At 42.0% G+C, this 14,590-nt stretch overlaps 1 protein-coding gene across 1 annotated transcript in view; it reads right to left on the reverse strand.

The window, feature by feature from the left end:
- Positions 1–1,749: 1,749 nt before the first annotated feature.
- Positions 1,750–14,590, reverse strand: part of LOC138584020 (nuclear factor of activated T-cells, cytoplasmic 1-like) — a 64,829-nt gene continuing 51,988 nt past the window's right edge. The window contains exon 10 of the mRNA XM_069656132.1: positions 1,750–2,480. Coding sequence (XP_069512233.1) covers positions 2,425–2,480 — 56 coding nt within the window. The 3' untranslated portion in view covers positions 1,750–2,424. The remainder of the gene's footprint in view (positions 2,481–14,590) is intronic.

Here is a 14,590-nt window from a genome sequence, read left to right on the forward strand (position 1 = left end):
CCGCCCTGTCAGTGACGCGTTTTCCATCAGCCAGCAGTGGTTGGTCTGCCAGAGAGGGTAGGCGGAGCTAAGCGGCTGCTTTTCCGTTCTCTGCAAGTGTTGCGAGTAAACAGTAATCTACTATGGCTGAACAAACAAAGAAAAGATCGATGACTACAGATACAACTTCTAAAAAAGAAAGCGAGGGAAATCAAGAGTTAGAACCATGACAAAGGGAGCCAGCCGTAAATGTCTGGTTAATTTGGGAAGAGTGCTATCACATTTTTTTTATCAATTATTGTCAGTGGGAGGCACTCAAGAGCACAAAAATCTCAGCCTTGGAGGTTGTTGGACCTTAATATAAGGCGTTACCATTTTTTCTTATGTAAAATGTATAATATAAAGAAGAACCAAGATAATATAAAAAAAAATGTAACTCATAAAGGTGCACAATAGCTTTCATATAGAAATATATATATAAAAAATATAAAAAAACGTAAGAAATAAAATGTTGCACACATTTTAAATTTCCAGTAGAAGAAATACCTTTGTCTAAATTTTAAACAAGAACAGTTATCTTGCAGGTTTATTAAAAAAGCAGCCAGGTAGGCACTTTCAATTTGTTAATGTCATATTTAAAACAGTTAAAAAAAAACAAAAAAACTTTATTAGGATAATAATTAAGAAAATGTTCTACCTCAAAATGAAATTGTAAAGGGTTACAAACTCAGTTATGTATCTTCCCAACACCAAAAATAATTGAGAGCTGGTTATGTATGGTCACCATTATGCCATTTATTAATTCATTGTTGAGAACACATTAAAACACATTTCATTTTTCATAAATATTTCATATTAAAGAGAAATATGTTTCACCTTGTGCCTACACAGAAAGCATTACAGAGTTGCAATGATCTTGTCGCCAAGAAAGAGTAAGGCACAAAATAGAAACCTTATTCATACAGTTTATTCATGCTATTATACTATTAGTCTGAAAATGTATTAGGAAGCTATACTGTAAGCTACTGTGTACGGTGTGCATGCTCCGAAAGACAGGTAACATGGAAAAGACTGCGACTGTGAGGGAGGGAAGGTGAATTAGGTGACAGTGAAATGAATCTACAATATTTGGTCTGGAGGCAAGAGAAGCTGCTCTGTAAAGTGCATTATGTTTTTTTCTTTCCTTTTTTTGTTGATGCCGCTCTGCGCTGAAGTCTCTCGACAGAAAGAGGAAACTTGGACAATAATTTCACCAAAGGTAAAATCCTTTGGTTTACTCAGATCAATTATTGCCAGCAGTAAGTAACAGTCCTGCCAACTCCTCAGTGGATTCACCCGAAGGACGAGTTAAACCGAGCCTGTGGCGTTCTTACATTATCCCTGTGCCTATTTACATGCAAACCTGCAGTGCAAGAAGTAATTGACATTACATCGTCTCCATATGTTTTCTCGTTTAAATTCAGCAGGTAAGCATACCGTTGTTTAAATATTGAGCGCTGGGGAAGAAGAAAACTCTGATACCTGCCTTTGTAAGCCCCCACAACTAGGAACCGCTATCATAGGATATGTTCTTTATAGGTCTCTGATTGTCTTGCATCATTGTGTCATGGTTAAGGTGGAAGACGAAGGTAATAAAAATAGGCACTAAGGTGAAAAGCATAATGCAGGGTAGTAAAAATGGTACAAATCATATGAAGGGACGACAAAGAGAGAGAAAAGCTAAATAGCAAACTGCATGATATAAGCATAAGGCATACATATTAAAATACATGTTTATACAAAAGAATATCATACAATAACATTCAGTATAAATGAACGATGAGATAATAACGAGGAAGCAAGAAAGAAATCGAATCTATTCACATAGTCCCTACATGTTTTCCAGCCTTTTATCCTGTAAACAAATCAGTGAAATGATACAAAACTGTCATAGAAAAACTTCCACTTTTGGTTACAATGAACCATTTGCATTTGTGTGACTGTGGCTGTTGTTTGCTGTCAATATCACTGCTGTAAGGCACCGATTCGGTTGTTGCACTGACTGCACAAACAGGTGATGAAGCATGACTTATAGTCCCGTTAGCTTGTCCATGCATTAACATACAGATCACACTCGACATGAAGATTGTCATTAGTCAACGATAGAAGTAAGTCAGTCTCATTGAGCTGTTTGGTCCACTAAAGAACATCTGCTGTGAATTAAGGCAAGTGTCGTCGTCTACTTTGCCCTGATATCACTTCCCTTTGTGTAAATATAACATTCATCTGTTTATTAGAGTTGAGCTCGCCGGTGATTGTCAATGTGAATCTGCAGCAAGTCTCTGGCAATGATGGTCAGGTGGGAGATCCTGGTCGAACTTTATTCTTCATCATCTGGATCTCTTTTTCCTCTTTTTGTTGGTGCTGTTTGAGTGTGTGTTTGTGCTGCAGGAGACTCCTGGACGTCTACGCGTGCGTGTGCACGGAAATGCTGGAGAGGTCGTTCCTGATGATCTCGTTAACTGTGGAAAGAAAAGAGAGGGTGCAGATCATTATTAACTGGTCACATTGAATAACAATTCACTTCATTAAAACACTATTAGATTTAATGAAGAGAGGCCTGCGAGTTACAGAGGGGCGGCTTGTGATGGGAAGTGAGTTTAAAGCCCTGCTAAGGCTGCACTTTCAACCAGGGAAAGTGGAGCCGGAGCAGCAGGGAGCTGGAGAGGTTTGGTTTGTGCTAATTTAAAGGGTCGCACCACCCATCACCCACCATCAGTATACTTGTCATGTGTTAAAACTGTTATCATGTCTCATGTCTCATATATTAGTTTCTTGCACTTGCAGTTCAATTTTCACTTAAAAACTGAGTGGAAACAAAATATAGATGGAAACTATTGTTGATTAACTTTTTCTTTCAATTAATTTCTCAAAATGTGCCATAATTTGCTCTATTTTTTTGATTAAAACTCAGCTTATGAGCTCTTTTCTACAGCTAACATCGTTCTGAACGTATCAGCTCAGCTCAACTTTATAAAAGAAGGCCTGTATTGCAAACTGGGGTTGTGGAGTTTGAAAGAACTGGGGGGTAACTTAAGGAAGGAAGGGTCTGATCAGAGATGCAATCAAGTTGGATTGTGGGAAGTGTAGGATCCTGGGTTTTAAGGGCATGACCCAGACTAAAGACTAAAGGTAAGGACATATTGACCTCTGGTGCTTTTGTTCATTCTTTTTCATCATTCCTCTCTTTATAGTTAGAGGTACAATACTTATTTAAAGTAATAATCTCAAAGATTTTCATTTAAATAAATGTCTGTTAAGTCACTATCTATCACCGAATGACGTAACACTATGATGATTGAGCCTATGGCCCACTGATGAAAGGCTTTGCATTTGCAGTATTACAGACTGGGTGTCTGGTGCGGCTGTTGCGGAAAAAAATCACAAGCACCGCCCAGTTAGTGACGCGTTTTCCATCAGCCAGCAGTGGTTGGTCTGCCAGAGAGGGGAGGCGGAGCTAAGTGGCTACTTTTCCAGTCTCTGCAAGTGTTTGAGTAAACAGTAATCTACTATGGCTGAACAAACAAAGAAAAGATCGACGACTACAGATACAACTTCAAAAATAAGTAAATAAAAGAAAAAAATTTGACGCTCAGATGAAGCAAACAGTCTAAAAAGGAAAGCGACCGTTAGCGAGGAAAATCAAGCGTTACAACCGGCGCCAACCGTGGACGTCACACATGCAACACTGTCTGGATATCTGGGAAGTGTGCTCCCACAATTACCGTTTATCGCCACAGGTGCGGCCAAAGAGAACGAAACTGAGATCTTCGAGATTATAATTTTAATTGAGTAAACCTTTTTTTTGTTAAGGATAGTGCAGAAAAAATGTACATATAAAAGTCATGATTAGGGATTGTGGACCCTTCTATGTAACCTAAACAGGGCCTCACTGTACATAAGTGGTTTTCAGGCCGTTATCATTTCAGTTTTGTGCTTGCATGAGAAAAAGTCTTAAATCTAAAATATCAGCCATGTTTTTTCATTAGTTTGTGCTACATTTTACATGTAGCCTCCATGTGGCCTCATTTTTCTCCTCACAAAACACTTGGAACTCTGACTCAAGACAATGCTTGCAGCCTGCAATAAATGAAGTCTCAAGGAAATACTTCACTGAATACTTGGCATACAAATTGGCAAGTTGAAAAATACTCATTATCAGTAGCTGCAATCCAAACATATGACTGTCTTTACCAGCCTCATATCGGCCCCCCACACACACATCTCTGTTTTTAAGTCACCGTCTTGTCTTTCCTGCACTAGTTCCTGTGCCCGCGCCTTTCCCACAGTCGGGCAGACACAGATCTGTCCCCGGCCTTTATCTGCTCTGTGTTCTTTGGCATAACAAAGGGAAGTGACTGAGAAGATGGCGCGGACCCTGAGCCCTGTGGCTCGACACAAACAAGAAGCTCCTCAGTTATAGAGCTGGCTGTGATAAAGTGCGCTGACACAGAGAGAGAGAGAGAGAGAGAGAGAGAGAAACCACCAGACTCTCTTTGGTTAGGAGCCGAGGCAGGAAGTCCACCCACTCTGAGGCCTGCAGGTTGTTATCACTAGATACTGTTTGGAGAACAGCGAAGCATCTGCACTGATCAAGACGAAAACAAGCTTGAGTCCTTTTTATTGCAAACCATTTTAATGCTGTGACCTGCATTAGATTCAATGCCACATTGAATGTCAATATAAAACAGCACAGCAGCGTGTACAAAGGATGGAGACAGAAATAAATAGGCAGAAAAACAACAACATATTTTTGTCACATATTGCTCTTTCTAGAGGTGGGCTGCACACCTATAATAGCCTGCCCTGCTTTCCATATACAACCACCTATTTACACAAACACACACACATACACACACAGGTTGGATGGGGCTCACCTCCCTAAACAAGAGGAACTCCCATTGGAAAAATCCAACCTGTGCCAACACACTTGGCTGTTTTCAACTCTATTCCACCCCGGGCTAAACAGGTATTTACACGCTGAGGTTATTTTTAGCTCTGCCATCGCTGGGTAAAAAGGAAGTGCAAGCACATGCAACAATTAAATGATCAAAATTGAATGTTTCTGCTCTTCTCTGTCAACTGAGGTGAGAAAAAAAAGCTCCAGGTTATTCTCAGAAGGAAAGGGAAAACCCAGCAGCTCGGCGGTAAAAAGCCACAAATGTACCCATTATTTTTCTCAGAGGAAAACGCTGGCTTCCTCTCTTCTTTTCAGTCACAGCAAAAAAAAAGAATAATGACACCACCCCGCCCACATATTAACTGCAGCCTTATTTTGCTGTGCTTTATCAACTAATATTTTCCATTTGCATGACCCACTTGTTCCATTCTGAAGAAACAAGTGATAAAGAGAGAAGAAAGGTGAAACACTGGCCCCTGTGTTTTCATCTGTCGCTCTACGTGAGAATCTCAGAAACAGGATGTGGCAAACTGTTACACCACAAGGCAACACCAAGCTGCTATTTATAGCTGTTTAATGGGGGAGCTCGTGTCACTATTTGGTTGCAACAACTTCTGGGAAATGGGGAAATTATAAAGAACACATCAAATCTAAACAACACATCAAAACCGCACAGGTACGACTGTGAATGAATACATGTACTCTTCAAACCTTTAAGACTGCTTGTGGCAGCAGTTCTTTACTTACATACAGTTTAAGTCAGTATAAAATGACTTTGTTAATTTTTATTAAGTTAGAGTTTCTTATTTTTATCATAAGCAAAGATCCAAGGTCAGGTTACACATATTCTTCTGTTTTTCCTTTTGAGCTCTCCAACATGACAGCTCTCCGTTGAGTCTGTCCCACCTTCCATGAAGTGACTAGATAACCACAAATATGCAGAATAAGGGAAGGCAGACAGACACGCAGGGGAACATTTTGTTCAGAGTGGAATTTGGCTCCAAAAACTTAAACCCCTTGCATAATACGTACAGGCAGGGGTATATAGCACAAGGACCGCCTCTGTAAACTCGACCTTGTAAAGCAAGTTGTTGTGTTTTAAAAGAACGTGCCAGAATGTTATTTTCCAGCTTCATGATGCTATTGTAAAAGAGAACGCTTTGTTATGTTACACAATAATGATGCCAGGTAATATGTTTGTTGTGAGATATGTACATAAATGAAGTCTCTGTGGAAACTTTTTTTCTTTTTGCACTCGCCCAGGTTAATAATGGAAAGCTGTAACTGGGAGGATACCCTCTCATGAATAAACAAAAACAAGCGGAAAACTGCACTCCCAATATTCCCCTGAAAAAAAAACACACAAGCCCTGCTGGTCTGAGTTAAACAGAGTGACATCCTTTATTAGCCGTAGTTCCAGTGCAATCAGTTAACCGCAGACCTGTCAGGACTTATACAGGGCTGGGCGTCTGGGAGATCTATTTCAGTCAGGTGTGAGAGTGACTCAAAAATATGACTGTTGCTTGCTGTGTTGAAGAGTTTCAGGGTCAGTTCACCGTTGTGAAGGCGCACCAGTGTTTCTGGGCTGCGGCTTGGAGCTAAGCCACCGCGAGCATCGGGTGTGACTGTGTGACTAAATGTTGGCCTTGCTAAAATAATCTGTCTGTATCAACTGTGATTGAAAATGATACCTCTACTGTAAATGCTGCCTGTGTAGAGCATACATAAACAATACAGCACAGGTCAGCTCTTATAACCTGCACCACTTTAGTGATTAAATTAACGACACACAGGTGGGCAACAGTTTGCTCATGTGCGACAGGTTGTCTGAGATCAACCATAACAGAAGGCCCAGCGGGCTGTCACGCCAAAAATAGCACAGCTTTAAAAAACACACAAGGGGCTCCGTAGGTGTGGGCATGTTGTTACAGGTACTGCTGAGAAAATACAATCTAAGCTAGGAAGTCCTGTTTGGGTAACGTCAAAACATCTCTATATAACGCAAAGAGCAAGTTACTGTTAAGAGTAACCATGGTGAGTAATTTTAACCACCGTCAGGTTTGACTCTCCTGCCAGTAATGAATGCAGTGTCTCATGAGACAGGGAGGACTTGAAACAGTGGTAATGTCAGTCTATACTTAGCTGAATTAAATAGAAAGGACCTTGTGGAGGAAGATGATGAAGAAAATGTTGCATTTTAACACCATTATATGCAGCAAGACATGAGAGATATATATGGATATTGAGGGTCTTTTGACGACTTTGACAACCCTGACATATTATTAACTTTAACTGTTTGTTGATAGGGGAACTTACTGTATGCAGAGAGAGGTATGTTACGGTATTTAAACCCAGAAGATGGCCCTATCTGGTTGTTAAGTGGTGATGTCAAATCCCAGGTCCAAGCTGCTACAACGTCTCCTATTAACAATATGCAACAGTGCTGTTTTGTGTTTTACTTCCTGTTTTAAGCGAGGAAAACTAACTTGATTGTTGCTAACGCCTCGTCACAGACATGCGCCGTCGTGATCCCCATTGCAACCACCACCCTCACAACAATCAACGATACCGCAGGCTGCTGGTTACCGCTAGCTACAGCACCGGTAGCTAGCAGGATTGCAAACTCTACATGGTGAAAACAGATGGTAGGCTGTCATTTGTGTGTAATTTAAATGTGTTTCAAATAGAAATAAACTGAAATAGTGTTGATATAACACGTTTTTATTAATAAATAGTTATAGAAAACCGTTATAAACCGTTTTCCCTCTGGGATACCCCCAAAAACAGACTACGTCTTATACTCTGGTGCGACATATATTCCAGATTTTACAGTACTGGCAAACACTAGCATATATCTGGAAGCTCTGGCAAGTGTTTAATATTCTATTCTTCTTTAAATGCTGTTTTTGGTCTCCAGCTCATAAGAGGGACATCTGTGTCTTTGGCTGATGTTTTATCATGTTCACATGCTACCTGCTAACTATCTCACTGACAGTTTTCAGTCTATATTTCCGCTATGGTGGCTGCATGTAAGAGCAGCCGACTCAATGCTTACCATTTTAATTAACAAGTAGCTATGGTTGTGTCAGTCGATCCAACTTTTGTGGCCATTTTTCTGTCCTTTTTTGAAAAAGAAACAGGCTCAGACACAGGAAGAAGACAGGCCCAACATTTTTTTTCCAAATACGAAAAAACATCAATAAGCACACCCCACCTATTTGAATTGCTGCATATGTTGTGTGCACTGATTTGGAATCAATCCAAGCAAATAAGAGATTTTGTATCAACATGATAAGACAAGTTATTTGCAAACTTAACATGGCTAAACTTTTTTGACGAATATAAGAAGCAAGAAGTTTAAGCCTTTTTTTATTCAGTAATCCAAGCTTGGGCGTTCGCATCATGACTTCATTTGGCCACTCTGTGTGTATGAGTTGAGTGTGAACCTGACCTGCACTGGGGATTTAGTTAGCATTGTTAGCGGAGAGCGCTGTGCGTTGGGGTTCGATAACAGCCGGGCTTCCTCAGAGAACAGAGGATGCCCTATGGTCTGGTGAGACGCGGAGCCTCCAGGCTCTGAGGTTCCTGCTGTCGTAACACGATCCTCTTCAGCCAAATCAGGCCTAACTGGCAATGACCTGGCAGAGAGTGACTTCACTCTCCCCAGGCTTCCCTCAGCTGACTATCAACAACAAGACCTCTGAACTCAAGGTTGTATCGGAGGCTTCCTGCCAGGGACTTCTCTTCTCACTTGGAGTCTCTTGATGCCGAATGAGCGGAGGGCACCTTCCTGAACTTCTCTCACTTTCACTACATGAATAAACAGCAGCTGTGTTTGGGTCAAGGACCCTCACACTCTCCTGAAGGGGGTGTTTCCTATGCCTGCCTGCTATAGTACATCAGGTTTGTGAGAAAGGAGGAAGCTTCCTTCTATTGTGGCGCGCAGACTCGAAGCAGCGTTTGAGGATGTAAGTCTGAGTCATAGCGCTCTTTCATATAAACAAAGATAAACACTGGCATCAAATCTGTGCTCACAGAACTGGCTGCAAGACAGACCTCGAGTTAAACATCATCTGAACTGCTTTCATGTGAAATTGATTTGCTGGGGAAGCCGAACTAGAGCTCAAACTTGCTGGAGAGAGACAATTGAATTTCCTGCTACATATTACTTTTGTTTCCCCACTATATCAAATCTTCTCTCGGCCTCAGCAGAAACACTTAATGGACAATTTGCTGCCTCCCACACACGGCTGGACGGAGAGGCTCGGGCAACGTCACTCATCATGTGCTGATAACTAGCGGCGTCAAAAATAGGGAGGGGTCAAAGGTCAGAGCACACAGAGAGACAGGAATAATGATGAAGAGGCTGAAAGAGGATGAGCGAAAAGGAGGGAGACACACACGTTCTTCTCACAGATAAACACTCATGGAAAGAGACAAAGTGTTCCACTAATGCTTCATCATGATAAAGTGCTTCATAAATTCATCTGCGCCTCGCAGGTAGACAGCTTCTAATCCATCGCAGGGATCCCTTTGGGCCTAATGATGTGATGATATGTACAGACAGCATATTTCATCCCCACAGCGAGGCTGATGTGTGAAGCTTTGGGCTTTCCCATGTGGAACCGCTCAGTCTCCACGACCGACAAGAGTGGATGGAGAGAAGAAAAAAATGGAGAGAGATAGGGTTTGTTTAAAAAAAGAAGGCTGGGTTTACCCTGAGAGCGGAGCTTTTACAACCGCCCTGCAGCATCTCTACGGTGCTGTGAGAACGCCGCTGTGCTACTGGCCGCAGCAAATCATCTCCTATATAATAATCATCTCCTCCTATAATAATGTCATGAAATGTATAATTTGGGTGTAGAGAGAGAAAATCTGAAACTATAAAAAAAGTTGACACACAATGTTGTATTTAAAGGAGCAATTCGCCCCTGTAAAAAGGCACTGTCAGTCTAAGCTGGTGCTCTTTGTAATCAATAGAAGCAATAATATTTGAAACAACAACATATGCAGCTCGTGGTTTCGCCCATTCCACATTCCTACAACACCCAGCGTGCACTGCGTTCCTCCCTCTGAAAGGAACGGCCTAGCAAGAGACACTGGCGTGGAATACTACCATTTTCCAGTCAAGACACAATGTCGAGACGTTGATTGCTGGCGATGGCTCAGAGCGGTACTGAATACAATGACAATATACAGTGGATCGTCGAAAAAATCTTCAGGTCTGCAGTCTACATTTCAAACATGACGAATTTGAACAAGACATGACATCGGAGGCGGGCGTCCTGGATTGAGGAAGTGTAGTTTAGCCAGCTCCCTGGCCTCCGCCAGAATACGCGTTTTATGTTGTCTGGCAGAGGTTTTCAAGGGCCCATTGGAGAAGCAGATAGCATCCTCCAAAGGCACAGAGTGAAATTGTATTTCTTGTCTATCATAATGGCATTAGCTCCTCATAATAGCACGACAGGACTGAGGTTGAAAATCAGCGAACTGGCCCTTTAACTGTGTGTTCAAAGCAAAAAGCCGAACAGGCAGCAGCAAGTGGAGCTGGAAGGACAAGCTAAATCTTTATTGCTGCAGTATGCAGACAAAATTTAGCACCATTTTATCTATATTTCAATTAACAGCTCATTATATTTATAAAAAAGATTGGTTCAATCACAAAGTATTATTTCTCTGTAAAGGAAACTTAAAAATATTATTAAGATCAATATAGCATTTTGAGTACTTATTAAACTATGAAGTATGCAAAACAAAGGTATCAATTTTACAGCAGACGCTGGTGGACAATGAAACGGATAAAAGGTAAATACTAGGACTGTGTCGAGCTGTGTGTTTTGGAGAACTGGAGAAAAGAAGAATCAAAGTGCAGAGTGTAAGTAGTGAGAGCTCTGATGTCACTGAAGAGATTTCCAATCAATACGTCTGCTGCTGTTTTTAGACGAAGCCTCCTGGCTCGGTTGGATAAGAGAGCTGGAGCAGCCCTGAGAAACAACGATGACACACTCCCTGTGCCTCATGTGGAGAGACGGAGTGGAGCTGGGCTCTAATCTCCACCTGCGAGCCTCTGATGTGCCTCATTTTTCAGAGGAAATGCTTTATGCCTCTCTGTCGTCAGCTGAATCTGACATGTTGCCAAAGCAAATGACCTAACCCAGGAGAATTTCAGTGCCTGGCCCAGATTAAAATCACGTGCAAAGAGCCAAATAAACTAGCAATGCTGTGATGTGGGCTGGAGAACAATAAAACAGCAGTATCCCAAATTAGAAATCTAAAGACAACAACTTTTACTGAAAGCCCCACCACTGATGTGCTTATTTTGGCTGCAGCGGGGCATAACCTCTGTCTTTGATCTTGCTTGGTGTGCTGCGACTCTCCCTATCTCACCTCACTCTGTCTCTCTTTGTGAGCCTGCCACTTCCCTCTCCTCCTCCTCCTCCTCTCATTTCCTCCCGGGCCCAGGAGGCCGCGGGTGTGCTCGCTCGAGGTCGCTCTCCTGGGAGGATGAGGGGGAGGTGTTTACATGGTTGGAGCTGCTCTCCTGTGCCCTCATCACTGACTTCTCTGAAACCGTTACGCAGTCGGTTCAGACTGGATTACAAACAATAACAACATAAAAAAAAAGATAGTGACACTTCTTGTGGCTGCAAAACGTGTTGGCTGATTAACATCTAAAATCAAATTATGTCTAATAATGTGTAAAAATGCCTTTGAGTGGACATTATTGTGACTGTTTAACCATATTTATGACTGTTTCATTTTAATGGTGATTATGGGCCCGAAGACGTGAAAGGGCGTGATTTTACAAGTGAACATTTTGTATCCTGTAACGAATTGCTGTAAATGTACGGTGGGCATAAAACAGTATCTTACAGTTCTTCATAATAATTGTAAAATACTGTTATTTATCAGCATAAAACAGTATTTCCTGTCAAGCTGTGGAAATACACGCTTGAGCGACGTGTGGCTGTTACTGAGCGTAACTCGTGGATGCGAGGGCGGTCCACAGGGAGTTCAACGTGACCTTATGTTTATCTCCCCAAACTGACATTTTGTTTTGTTTTGTGTGCATGATTATTGAACTGTTGACATTTCAGATCATGTTTCATTAGGTTAGGTTGCTAAAATTGGCAAAGCAAGCTCTGTAGCTCGAGCAATGTTAGCTAACGTTAGCTAACAGCAAAGTTAACAGCAGTTTCCCGGCCTTTTTATGAGACAGTTCTGTAAATAAGGTAGGCCTACGGTATCCCAAGACTTAATTTAAACCAGTGGAAAAATAGCCAGTAAAGTTAGCGTCATTAAAGGTACACGCTAATTTGTGTTTACTTGTGCTATTATAGAGTCGACTGTAGCCACAAACGGGAAGAGTTTCTGAACGGAGTGGGGACCTGGAATCACACACGTGTCTTTGAGAGCGGGAGCGGGGCAAGGAGGAGCTGAGCCAACTTTTTTAAATAGTACATAAAATAGAAATGATGTGGCGGTCAATGTTGATATTGTGGCTGAATAAATCAATGTATGGGAAACAATGCTTTGTAAATTAACAGTAATATGCTGGCATACTGCTCTGCTGCCAGTATTTTGCTGTGAAATTCTTTACAATAGTGACCCCTTAGACCCCCAGGCTTTGAACCTCTGTTCTAGTAACCTAACTGGCACAAGGCCGCTTGCACACTTGCATGCACTTTGTCAACAGAAAAAGCAAAGGATGCCACAGCACCGCCCACGCTGTCGGTTTGACAGGCGATGGAAACAAGCGCAGTGTAGAGGCTCAGATGCTAAGCATCTAAATGGTGCTTTCACTTATTTTGATTGCACAGTCGAGTTGTAAAGTATATATTTAGCTGCAGTGTTAAAATGTCACAACAGAACTCAACAAAGTGTTCATCAAAGCAAACAGAATCTAAAGGGCCTCTGACATAAAGTGTGTGTTGTTGACTCAAGACTGTGAGAAATCAAAAGCTCACTTTCACACAACTACTGAAGCATGACTGCATAAAGCAAACACCAAAGCCTGAAAATACGGCAGACTGAGTGAAAGGCACACATCTTAGAGATGGAGATATGAAAGGAGAACTCTTCGTATGGCTCATTACCAGCAGGTTTATGGTAAAATAACTCAGCCATCTGATAAACTCGCTGTGATTGATTCAGAATTAGAAACGTATGCTGCGGCGTGGGCTGATGCAGACGGCTGCAGATTTCAATGCCTTCGAAAATGGCACACAGGGAAAAAAATGCGAGCATATTGAAACAATCATAGTTCGGTGTGTCGCAGCCGTCTGAGTGAGAATTTGGCCGTGCACCTGCGTATAATGCAATTTATGGCTGCATTTGTATTGTGCTTCTTTAAATCACCTGTTGCCTGTCAGTTGTTATGTGGGATTCAGGATTGTTTTCTTTTATTTATACACAGAGAAGCTGTGTTCCCCGTGTCCAAAAGGCTTACCTCAGTGCAAGCTTTATTGTTCACCATCCATCACAGAGAGATGGCTCAGTGAGGCTCCTTCCTGTTTTCAAATGTGCATGACTGCTTGTCAGTGTGTATCTGCACATCCTGGCCTTTGTTTAACCCGTCTGATTTGATGTCATCCGCTCGCTAAAGCAGTTTCAAATCAGACTGGTTCCCTTTGTTAACTTTTTTAGATGCTATAGTTCTTCTTTTTCACTAAGTAGAACCACAGCACATTTAACCCTCCTGTGCAGTCGCCTTGCTGAAACTGGCACTCCTAATCTCTCATGGGTTGTTTTGTGTCTTTGGAAAGTTTCCTCTGATGAAAGTAACATTTCCACTGATCTTACATCTTGGTGAGCCAGACGGAGCCCTTTCATAAGCTGCAGTCATAGAAAAGGCCATAAAGGGGTGCCAGTTTAGCTCAGCGATTTAAGCGTGTGCCCCATCTATAGAGGCACACCCCTCGACGCAGCGGCCCTGGGTTCGACTCTGACCCTTGTCACCTTGCTGCATGTCATCCCCGCTGTCTTTTCCCTCATTTCCGACTCTATCCGCCATCCAAAATTATAAGGGCAAAGGCCAAAAAATAATAATCCTGACAAAAAAAGAAAAGGCTGTAAATAGTATCCTAAAGGTATATAAATCTAAAAAATGTCCTACTGCGCACACAAATAGAGCCTCTTTCTTTTCAACTTCCCCGCTGAGCTCGCGCAATCTGACTCTGTACTGAAGCACTATGATCTGATTAAAGCTCTGTCTGTTGACCCTGAGAGCTGCCCTACAACATTAAATCTTCAGCGCCTGAAGAGAATCAAAGACACAGACGAGGAGGTCGCCTCAGGGCACATCGTGGACTTATTCACTTGGACCAGTCGGAGGAAGGACACAGCCGCTCTTGGCAAATGTTAAACTTATCTCCTTTCCAACACCCCTGACCCTTCTCTCTTTGATTTGAAGAACTTTCATCTGCAGGGTGTATTGTGTTCAGAAAACCCAGGCTGGGTCAGAGTGAGAGATGAAGACAGGTCTATTCTCTCAGGGAAAGGAGGTGAGACAGAGACGTTCGCTGTCACCTGTAAATCACAGACCCACATTTTCACCTGCTTCTGTTTCAATGTTTCAAATCACGCAGATTTTACAGTCGCTGGGGCAGAGGGACCGAACCTGCCACTTAACTACCTTAACAGAAACAAGAGCCTGCAATTTTACTCTGCAAT

The sequence above is a fragment of the Semicossyphus pulcher genome, unplaced genomic scaffold (genome assembly GCF_022749685.1).
Source record: "Semicossyphus pulcher isolate SPU_LCO1_2020_fin unplaced genomic scaffold, fSemPul1.0.p SCAF_9, whole genome shotgun sequence".
NCBI lineage: Eukaryota > Metazoa > Chordata > Actinopteri > Labriformes > Labridae > Semicossyphus > Semicossyphus pulcher.